Source organism: Eschrichtius robustus, chromosome 4, assembly GCF_028021215.1.
Source record: "Eschrichtius robustus isolate mEscRob2 chromosome 4, mEscRob2.pri, whole genome shotgun sequence".
Lineage (NCBI taxonomy): Eukaryota > Metazoa > Chordata > Mammalia > Artiodactyla > Eschrichtiidae > Eschrichtius > Eschrichtius robustus.
In genome coordinates, this window is record NC_090827.1 from 124,550,328 (window position 1) to 124,562,308 (window position 11,981).

Sequence of the window (11,981 nt, forward strand, 5' to 3'; positions counted from 1 at the left end):
TAATTTTTCTTGGCTTTTTGTTCATAAAGAATTTTTTGAAGGAATGGTAACTTCTCAAAGATTGTGAATAAACACATTTTTACATTTAAAAATAATAAATTATTTGATTATTACTAGTTTTACTCCATAAACATGGACAGTTTTGACTCCTGACTTGTAATTATTTTATTAAATCTGCTATGAAGACAAAAAGGAATGAATTGGTAAAGCAGGATGGAACTAAACTTGAAAATGTGTTTGAACTGCTAAGAAAAGGATATCAACTTTCTTGCTTTATATGTTTATAAAAAACACTAGAAATAACATTTATTCAGCAAATATTGGAGAATCTACTGTATCTGGTAGGATGTTAGGGAGAGTGAATTTTATTTGATGTAGAATAGGAAGCCAGTAACTTTTTGTAAGCCAGAGTGTACAGTGATCAGATTTGCATTTTCGGAAAATTCCTCTAGCTGCTATGTAGAGAATATGCTGTAGGAGGGCACAAGTGGATATATGTATGGTACTCCCAGTGGGACATGGTGTGGCTTGGATTGATAATTGCTATAGGAATGCAGAACAGATTACCTTTAGAGGTAGACCAGCAAGATTTTTTTTCAGTTTTATTGAGATATAATTGACACAGCACTGTATAAATTTAAGGTATACAGCATAATGATTTGACTTAACATACATCATGAAATGATTATCACAATAAATTTAGTAAACATCTATCATCTCATAGATACAAAATTAAAGAAACAGGAAAAAATTTGTTTTTCTTGTGATGAGAACTCTTGGGATTTACTCTCTTAACTTTCATATATAACCTACAGCAGTATTAATTATATTTATCATGTTGTACATTACATCCCTAGTACTTATTTATCTTATAACTGAAAGTTTGTACCTTTTGACTGCCTTCCTCCAAATTCCCTCTCCCCCTACCCTCCACCTCTGGTAACTACACATCTGATCTCTTTTTCTATTTGTCTATTTGTCTGTTTTTGAAGTATAATTGACCTACAACACTATGTTAGTTCCTGTTACACAACATAGTGATTTGGTATTTCTATACATTTCAAAATGATCACCACGATAAATCTAGTTACCATCTGTCACCATACAAAGATATTATTACATAGTTATTGACTATATTCCCCACACTGTACATTTCATACCCATTACTCATTTATTTTGCAACTGGAAGTTTTTACCACTTAATCTCTCACCTATTTCTTTCCTCTCCTTACCCACCTCCCCTTTGGGAACCACTTGTTCTCTGTCTTTAACTCTGTTTCTTTTTTGTTATGTTTGATCATTTGTTTTTTAGATTCCACATATAAGTGAAATCATACAGTATTTGTCTTTCTCTAACTTATTTCACTTAGCATTATACCCTGTAGGTCCACCCGTGTTGTCGCAAATGGCAGGATTTCATTTTTTTTTTATGGCTGAGTAATAGTCACACACACACACACACACACACACACCGTGTCTTCTTTATCCACTTATCTATTGATGGGCACTTTGGGTGCTTTCATATCTCTGCTATTGTAAGTAATGCTGCAATGAGCATTGGGGTGTATATATCTTTTCTAATTAGTGTTTTTGTTTTCTTCAGATAAATATCCAGGAGTGGAACTGCTGAATCATATGGTAGTTCTATTTTTAATTTTTTGAGGAATCTCCATACTGTTTTCCATAGTGGCTGCACCAATTTACATTTCTACCAACAGTGCACAAGGGTTCACTTTTCTATACATCCTTGCCAACACTTGTTATTTGCTGTCTTTTCAATAATAGCCATCCTGACAGATGTGAGGTGATACCTCATTGTGGTTTTGATTTGCATTTCCCTAATGATTAATGTTGAGCATCCTTTTATGGCCTGTTAGCCATCTGTATGTCTTCCTTGGAAAAACGTCTTCAGATCCTCTGCCCATAACTGTAGGGTAATGCATTCAGCATGGCGACCTTGCTCACTTTGCATATCTGCATAGCCAACACTCAACTATAGTCTGGCCCAAGTCTTGACAGAAACCCCTACGATCCGTCCTGGAACACGGTAAGACAGGCAGTCTTAGAGGAGCCATCGCAAGGCCATTTATCATCTGCCTCCCCAGCTTGCAGAAGGCTGCCATGAGGCAATTTCTCATCCCACTCCCTGGTTCCAGTGAGGCATGGGATTTCCACCTCACCCACATTCAGGTACAGATGTAGGCTAATAAGACTGCTTGGTTGGAGTTTAGAGTTGGCTCCTCAATAACAGAGCTACCCTCCACTTAAGGCATCTGTCATCTGGCCCCCCCACTTCAGTGTTAGCTCCGGATATCCCTAGCGACCAGGGATGTGGGACACTGACTCCTCACTGGTCCTGCTTTTGCTGTCTGTGTAAGTAATAAACTTTCTAAATCTATTCAGGTGCATTGCCTTTCTATTGGCCAAATCTATGGAAGTATGACAGCCAAACTAGCAGCTACGGCTACTCTTGATGATAACTTCTTGGTTTCTGACTTAATAAATGTAGTGGGAGGAACAGGTTTGGGAAATCGGAGGAAATTAAGAGCTCTGTTTTGGAAAGTTAAATTTGAGGTATTTATTAAAAAAAAAAAACCTGAATGAAGATGTCTGCCAAGTAGGTGATGGGATATATGTCTACAGCTCAGAGAAGAATAGGTACAAGTTTAGGAGTCAGTAGAAGGTAAATAGTAATTTAGGTAATTATTCCAGCTGAGATCCCCCTGAGGAAGCAGACAGGCAGAGAAGCCCAATTAAGTGTTGCCCTTCAGAAGTCGGGGGTAGAGAACAGGCCAAAAGAAGCAGATAGGGGAGGAGTTCGAGGAACCAAAGAAATGTGGTGTCACCAGAGCCAGAAAGAGAGGAGTCAATGATATCAAATGCTACTTGGGCACTGAGAGAAAGGGCAGGTGCATCAGCTGGGCTTGGGAACATGAATATTGCATGTTCCATTTTTTCAAATGAAGGGATGGAAACTGAGAAGTATCTTGTAAGGGGTGAAGAATAAAGAATGGCCAGTGTAGATAATTTATTTGAAAAGTTGCGGTCAGAGCAGAGAAATGGGGTAACTGGAGGGTATATGGAGTTGTGTGAGGGTTTTAAGATGCTAGAACTTTTTAAATGGTATAACCAGGAATTATGCCTGCTTTTATTTTATTTTTTTTCCAGTAATTGGAGTGCTGTGCAACTTGTGGGGATCTTAGTTCCCAGACCAGGGATTGAACCTGCGCCCTCGGCAGTGAAAGCGCGGAGTCCTAACCACAGGACCGCCAGGGAATTCCCATGTCACATCTTATTTTGACTGTCTATCCTCAGAAGTTTCCTGTTTTAAAATATTACTACCTTGATTTGGGTTTTTGAGAAATGATTCCACTAACAGTATTAAGAAAGCCGTTGTGTTCCCCTGCATCTCACGATGATCTCTTCTATGAAGATGCTAGTAAGCAATGCCAACCTGGCTCGTCTCTAGTCCTTCAGTGGCCTTCCACCAGCAACAAAATGTTGAAACCAGCATCAGCGCTAAAACCACTGCTTTCCTATTTTTTTCACCAGTGTCCCTGCCCTAAATGCATCGCTTAGAGAGATACCTGGCCAAATAAATATTTTCATGTGGGTTGAATAGTAGAATGATGAGTGATTGGACTTGGGTACAACTCATACCAACTAGAAGCCCAGTAAATTCCAATCACAATTTTCCAAGTGCTCATCCTCCGTCATCACCTGAAATGGAAGATCTAATTGTTTCAATCAGGCTCCAGAAAGTAAAATAGTAACCCTGTTAACAGATAACGATTACTGTAAGGAATTAAATAAGTGTTTCTTAGAGAACTGAAAATGTTAAAAGGGCCATGAGATAACATGGAATCAGCTACCAAATATATACACACGAAATGTGTGAACAACAGTTATCTCCTGGTAGTAAAGATTATAGCTAATTTTTCCACAAGGCATATTAAAACTAATACTACACTCATGTTAGAGCCTAAAAGTAATGCTTCTTCAAGTCAGTCAATGCAGTAGATAGTAGAGACAGAATCTTCTAGAATATGGTTATATAATCACATAGCGTATGAGATTTCACCATTGGAAAGCACCCCCTTGTCATCAAGTTGCAGGTTCAAGAAGAGACTGCCTATGACTGTAACACTGGCACCAATTAATACACCCCTTTACTGAAAGAGCCCAAGAAAAATCAGTTTCCTGGGACAAGTGAGTCCTTAAGAGGTGAACTGCGAGTCTCACAACTTACCTGCAGTGCCTAGTATCAAACACCAACATTTCTGTTTGCCCTCACCCACACCCCACTGTGGCCACTTTCTAAGAAAATGCTTTTCTCATCCACATGGTCACTGACAGGAGCAGCCATCATTTAACGTGACCTGAGGCAAGTTCATTGGTAGATGGGTGGGCACCTGACCCAAGCTGACCCTTCTCTTGGACTGGAATTGGGAGATAAGTTTCTCTTTGGGTGGGTGATCAGTAACATATAGCACTTGGGAGCTACTGGTGGCCATGTGCCTCCATGTGGGGTGAGGAACAAATAATGGAGCCAATATGCATTGAGGGGCACACCTGGATGTGTCTGAGTCCCCAGCCACAGCCTCTGCCTGCGGCCTACTGCAGTCCTCCCTTACAGCAGTCTAAAAACAGTTCCTCCCTTTCTTCAGAAAGAGTTTCAAAGAAAATGGTTAGAGAATTAAACTTTGACTTTATTATGTACACGGATGCTGTTAAAATTTTGAATTCATGGAATTTAAAACTCTGTAGTACATAAAAAACTATTTAAAATTTGGTAAGACAAATGAAAAATTGGGAATCCCTGGCAGTCCAGTGGTTAGGAGTCGGCGCTTCCACTGCCAGGGGCCGGGGTTCAATCCCTGGTCGGGGAACTAAGATCTCACAAGCCATGTGGTGCAGCCAAAAAAAAGGGAAAAGAAAAAGAATTCTAAACTTAACACAGTGGTTCGTTAAAATGTTTAAAACATTGGTTTTAGATACTGAATACAGACAAGGAAAACGGTATTCTTGGGAATAAACAGTATAAGTAAATCTATAGAGAAAAAAACAGAAAATCAAGGTATTATTGCTCAAATAAGTCTTCCCATATTAAAACCACAATGACACACTAAAAAACATCATGCTCTGTTCCAATACTCTGGTACTACAAGTACCAACAGGCTACAACACCCATAATAACTTGTTTGTAGCCCTGACCTTGAAAACAAATGACTACTGTGAAATAACATGACCAAACCAAAACGAAACAATATAAAACATAGGACCAAAATCAGGCATAAAAAAAAAGTAACATAACCATATTTTGAGAACACTATTCCTTCATCACAAAGGATACTATTTGTACATTAATGCTCACAGATATACACTTACAGTAATTCTTCACACATCCAGCAATGCAACAGGTGACTAAATCAATGACTAACACAAGTTACAGACTTCAAATGGTTAACACCAGATCTCAAGTTTGACAAAGTAATAGATGACAGTAATATACTACACTAAGAAACTCTTACTAAGTGGAATGTCTATAAAGTGTCTACAGAGTTCTTCATCCTTCATGATTCTCTTAGCCCTCTGCGTTTACCATTCATTCTCACCCATTTCTATAGGAGAATTGTTTTGGGTGGAACAGGATGAATATCTGCCACACTCAGGTATGGGCTTCTGTGGTAGCCAGTTGTTTTCTTGCAAGAGTGGTCCTGTAGACAAAGAAAATTGAATCTCAAAAAATTCTAATGACTCTCCATCTTCCTTCTCCATCAGGAACTGATAGTCCCCAAACCTAACCAGGCATTTGTGTGGCAGGTCCATTTTATTTAGGTAGCCCAGCTCCTTGTTGTCCACAATCAGATTGGTCTTCTTACTCATATTTTTAATTTCAAAAGAGAGAACTGAGCTATCAAACTTTTTAAATAGCTGCAAAGAAAACTGAACTCGGGACGCCTGTTTGTCCTGAAAGGTATAATGACAGGTGTTGGAATTTCGGCCAAATTTCACCACTTCGCTGGAGGGGAGTTTTTGTCGGTTAAAAAACCTTATTGATTGGAATATTCCATTTTGCTGGTGGCCAGGATGGTAAACAGTCATCTGGAGACAAGTTACTGTCTCTTCTGTGTCAGCATCTTCGAAATTGGACATGATGAACACCAGAATCTGACCCGCCTGCAACAATCAAGTCAGCACGTTAGTTCACTCCCATACATCAGGCATTGAGATCTTTGATTCTAATATTTTGATGAAAATCTTCTGATTTATTTAGACTTTAAGAAAACAATACATAGGCAGGATACTTTCAGTTAATGAGTAGATATGTGAAATCTTGTACCAAACCCCATATGAACTGGTGCATTACTTTTTCCTCTCTATTTTTCATTTCTAGTTTGACAGTAAGACCATACATATAATCTGGACATTAACAAGGAATGACTATTGATAAAGTAATTTGGGGGGAGCATAAAGAAACTTCCGTTCCTTTTTCATTTAAATAGAGTGACTTGATCCCAGACCAAACATGACAGCTGTACTTTAAACAGAAAATCAGGAATAAAGAAACGAGGATATACACATGAAGAAAACCTACAGTTTATTAACTGAATTAAAACTTAATGTATTATGAATTTTGTATTGTTTTGGGTGGAACAGGATGAATAACTACCACACTCAGGTATGGGCTTCTGTGACTTTTGAGGTATTATGTATTATCCTGATTAAAGACATGTAAAAGTTATATACAAATAACTGCAACATTTGTCCTTTATATCCTGACTTAGATTTCTAGTAGGTAAAGGGTTAAAAATAGTAAATGCTTTAAAAGTTTACTTTTTTCTATAATTTTTTAATTTAGACATTACACACTTTTTATTTAAAAAAAAAAATCTCCATGAGGTAGTTCTAAATATCATAGTCTGTACTTCTACTGGAATTATTTATTTTTGTCAATGGTTCCTAATGACTGGACAAACTGTCATTAGCCACAAGCAGCTCCATCTAACTGCTGTTAACCCATCCCTCTAGAGTGCATGGCCCCGTGGTGCCCTCCACCTCCAACTCACTATATGTACCTTCAATAACCAGTGGAGTAGTTTAAGCAGTAAAACAGAAGAATTAGTTATTAAAATCTATGAGAGGTTATTTTGACCCAAAACTGCCATTTTAAAACCAATTTATTTAAAAAGAATTACATGCACATGATTTAAAAATTCAAACACTTAAAAAGGATTTTTTTTAAGTATCTTCCCTCCACCCTAATCCTTTTTTTTATTCTTCTAGAGTCAACCACTATAAACGTTGCTTTTATCCTTACAGAAGTCTTCTTTACACCCCAAGCAAAACTCTGTGTGCACTCAAAGACACATAACACATTTCTACACAGAGAGAAAAAAATTTCTTACACAAATAGGAACATACTGTATTTAGTTCTAGACCTTGCATTTTTCAATTAACACAAATGGGTGATTTTTTTCCATATCTATTCATATAAATATACCTCAATCTTAAACAGCTGCATAGAATTCCTTTAATCTAGTGTGATAGTAAATTATACCAGTAGATAGAGTGATGCAGAATGCTCCCTGCATTCCTTAAATACTATACAGTATTTACAGTGGGGTTTGGGGAGCAATAGCCTTAAGCAAAGTTGATTTGTAGTTTTATTGGCTTTTGTTTGCCATCTATATTAGATATTGGTATCAAAATTATGCTGGTTAAAAAGAAAAAAACAATGTTTTCCTTTTCTTTCCATGCTGCTATTTACTTTTAAAATACAATCTTCTGTTTTGCAAAGCTGTGTTGCAAAAAATCAAACTCAATTTATTCAATTACTTAACAAATAACTAAGCAAAATTTCTTTATTGATTTAGAAACGTATTTTTAGTTTTAAATTTACTTTCATAATAGGTTCTTTTTGGACATTATTTTACCATATTGCCTTACCCAAGCAACAAATGTCCAGCTATAAGCAGAAAAAGAGAAAGGAATGCTCAGAATCTTGGGGCAAGGGTGGTAAAAATTACTATGAAACCAAAGGCAGCAAGAATTAACACACAGTGGGTAGAACTGGTTAATCACCATGATGTGAAAATACTTTAATTACAATAATAAAGTCGTTATTCAAGAAGCAGACAGCTTAAAAGAGAATAAATATAATAAATCATGAGATGATGCAATTAGTGGTTGACAAGAAAACCATTAGCTGATAACAAGTAAAAAGCCTAAAAAGAAAGAGCAAGAATCTGTCATGATTTCCGCCTTGTCTAGGATACACTGCCATCACTCTAATTCACTCTTGGACTTTGGACAATAACAGTTCCAAAAGGAGACCTGGATTTTAAAACATGGTATATTCTGGATACAGTCTTTTGGTAACACCCAAATTTGTGTTTTTGTGTTTTTATATAACCTAGTAGCTTAGAATTAATTCAGTCTTTTGAGAAAATCCACCATCAAGAAAATTTTGCCCAGTACAGGCTCTTATGCCGAGTACCCAGGGCAGATATATTAAAGGAAAAATTTGGCATTCTGGCTTGTAAATCAGTGGCCATAAGTGTCTTGGGGTGACTCAATTCTCAGCTTTGGATGAACTTCTGGGTTCACAATTGTAACCCGTGTTACTATCAAGTATTTGCTGCCCCTCACTATCAGGCCTATCTCTACTGGTTCTGCCCCTTTAGAAAGATGATACTTCCCACTCCAGTGACAACCATATCAATGAAATGTGAGTGGAAGTAACATGAAGCTTATTTCCAAGCACAGGTTTTAAAAACCACTGTGTAGATAGACCTGCCTCTCCTCTTTCCATATGCCACATCGGTGGTCCACAAAAGTTGCAGCTCAGCGTGGGGTCCCAGAGGGAAGGGCCAAAGACAGAGCCATAGAGACTCATAATATAAGCAAAAATTAACCCTTCTTGTAAGGTGTTACTGAGCCATAAGGTACCCTGACACATGCACTCACCTATCTTATGAATATATGAAACGATGACAAAGCCTGACAGTAACAAGGGCTGCTACTTACTGTATGCCTTTCATGTGCCAGGCACAGGGCTAGCCCTTTATACGTATTGTCTTACTTAATTTTCAAACTAACCCTATGAATCACCGCTTCACAGATGAGGGAGCTAAGTCTCAGAGGGTTTATCTAAGTAGCCCAGGTCACAAAGACAGTGTCAAAGGCAGGATTCACACAACGGAAATGCACCCTCTCTCTTGCCCACTACAAACATTACTCCCAAATACCAGTTACTTCACAAACTGTAGCAGCTAACGAGTAGAGAAGAGGGCCACGGAGGTGTCTGTCAGAACTAGCAGGACACCAACCTAGAAGCTAGTGTTGGGGAGGCAAACACACCGTTACTGGCTCCTCATAAGAGGAAGAGGCTGTGAAGCACCAGGTTACTTGAGTATCGGTTATCCTTAAGCCTGGGTGTATGGATGTTGGCAGGTCACTAGTAATTACGGCAGGTTGTTAGGGAGCTCCAAAGTTGAGTAAACCATGGTATCTGACCTCAAGGAACTCAGAAACTAACCTATTCATTAGTTTGCAGAGCTGCAAGTTCCCTCTACAAAGTGACCTGAATCTCTGACATTTCAGAGTGGTCAGTAGAAAAACAGAAAAGACAGAAACTAACAAAAAAAACTAAAATAATAAAATTGTTGAATTTTTTTATTTAAAAAGTCACTAGTGTGCAGGTGCTCAAAAGCAGCTTTTTCAAATCTGTTTGGCCTAAGTTATCAAAGAAACAGTAACAATGAGCTTATATAGTGGTATCAGTGGCTACCTCTGGAGAGGGAAACTGGGATTGATGGTGGAAAGGAGACTTGTCACTGCACACTCTGTACTTACGGAATTTTATACCATGTGCATCTAATATCTATTCAGACATATAAGAAATATTTTCTTTAGAAAGTCACAAACCATCTGATTTTTATGCAACTAAATGGAGTCGGAGATTATCATCAAAGCGGGTTTAAACCATGATCTCTGACATCAAAAAGCTGTAAAACACTGCAGTGATGCCTGACATACAGTAATATTTGTGTTAACAAATGAACTACAATAACTTTGCTGGCACTGAGCTAATAGGAAGGGAAGAGAAACTTGCAAGCACAACAAAAGACAACTATCCTGACCCCCCTCACCAGGTCATCACCCTGTAGTGTGGCTTTGAAGACATCCGTGAACGCTATTGTTCAGCAGAATCAATACTTACTTAAGCAACAGGTCTTGCTAAAGGAGTCGTGAAAACCAAAATCAACAGGAGGAAAACCTTAGTAAAGCTCAGTTTTTTCCAGAGACGATATCTTCTTTCTCCCACTGCCTGACTGGCCGGTAGCCAGCCAACATTGCAGAGTCCGGTTCTCCGTGGCTGCGGACTTCCGCTGCGAGGCTCAGGGTGTATTCTCGCTCCAGAAAATCTGGGAAATTCCTCCTTTCAATCTGAAAGCTGGGGAAAGTCCCAAGAAACAACGGATTACGTTATTTTCCTAACCAAACAGGATGAAACAAGGCAGGTCTACATGCAACCGCTCGGTGAGCTACGCTTCATAAATGGAATTCCTTTTTGTTTACTGATTAGGGGGGGAAAAAAACTTTGCAAGGCACAGGAAAGTACAAGGAAAACCCATCTCCAATATTTCCTTTCAGTGCTCCCTCGCTCCATTTATAAATACTCCTATAGTTTGTAAAGCTGGGATCACGCCGTAAATAATCGCTCGAGCGTCTGCCCGATGCCGAGTCCGCGGAAGGAGCAGGAGATGACTTTCTACGTACGCAACGCCCCAGAAGACCCCTCGACAAAGCTTCCCTCCCCAGGCGATAAACAGAAAAGACGCAGTCCCCACTTTACACCCCAGACCGCCCCTAGGCAGGTACCTTGGGGTCCCAGAGACCGTGAACTTCCCTTTGCTTTCCGGGCTCGGCACGAGGTTAATGGACGCGACCTGGCGGAGGCCCTGGATCGGGGGGTGGTCACCGCCCCCCGGCCACGCCGCCGCCACTGCGGTCTGGGGTGCGAGCAGGGGGAGCAGGTGTGAGCCGAAGCGGAGGGACAGGGCCGAGCTGGGAGAGAGGGACGCAGACGCACCCCAGCCGGGGCCGCGGGGGGCTGCGGCTTTCAAACGCGGCGGCGCGTACCGCGACTCCTTCCACCGGCCGGCCGAATGCGGACCCTCCGCTGAGCCCTTAAGACCGAAAGCGCGGAGGTTCCCAGACTCCGCCCGGCCCTCTGCCAGCCCCACCCCGCCCCCCGCCTTCTCCGTGTCAGACGCTGCCCTGTCAGACCAGAAAGCCCAGCCTCCAGGTCGGGTGGGGTGCGAGGTAAGCCGGCGAGGACGCCACCTCCCAAACGAGGGCCCCTCCGAAGAGGGTGTGGCTTGCGAGCCGGATTTTGAAAAGGGGACGGAATCACTTCAACATTAAAGGCGACTTCCCCACACACACTGCGAGTGTTGGCCTGGGACCGGCGTGGGGAGAGGCGAGGAGTTGAATTAACCATCAAGCAAGCCAGGTGCGGGGCGCACGTTATTCTTATGTAATTCTCACAGTCGGGAGAGTAGGTCCACTTTACAGATGAGTCAACTGAGGCCCAGAGAGTGATTAAGTTTCTGAGCGAGAAAGAGGCAGAACTTGCTCCAGAGCTCCTGATCAGCCTCCTGGTACCCATGGTGCCCTCACCTTACACCCGAGCGTCCAGGCGCTCCCTCTCTCCCCATCTACCTAAAGGCAGTCCTCACTCAACACAGAGGGTCTCGGGTTCCAAAAGTAAGGGCTAGTACTTGGTGCAACAGGAAACACTCAACCTCCCAGGAGTCCTTTATAGCTTAGAGTAAATAAGATGATACGATTTTCCTGCCTCAGGGAGAAGATCTGGGATGAACTAACGGTGGAGAGAGCCTAAAGACAATAGGTGTCTAGAGGGAGACAGGAGACTGTATGAAGAGAAATAGGGCTGAGAACAGCAGTGGGGG

At 40.6% G+C, this 11,981-nt stretch overlaps 1 protein-coding gene across 1 annotated transcript; it reads right to left on the reverse strand.

The window, feature by feature from the left end:
* Positions 1-4,725: 4,725 nt before the first annotated feature.
* TIFA (TRAF interacting protein with forkhead associated domain) lies at positions 4,726-11,210 on the reverse strand. Its single transcript, XM_068542318.1, has 3 exons — positions 10,888-11,210; positions 10,226-10,459; positions 4,726-6,180 (listed from the first exon to the last, which is right to left on the reverse strand). Exon 3 carries the CDS (start codon positions 6,154-6,156, stop codon positions 5,599-5,601), a length of 558 nt encoding a protein of 185 aa, XP_068398419.1. The 5' UTR covers positions 6,157-6,180; positions 10,226-10,459; positions 10,888-11,210; the 3' UTR covers positions 4,726-5,598.
* Between the last annotated feature and the right edge of the window lie 771 nt (positions 11,211-11,981).

Excerpts from the sequence above, each read along its gene's own strand:
- TIFA (XM_068542318.1), bottom strand. The coding sequence starts at position 6,156 with ATGTCCAATTTCGAAGATGCTGACACAGAAGAGACAGTAACTTGTCTC.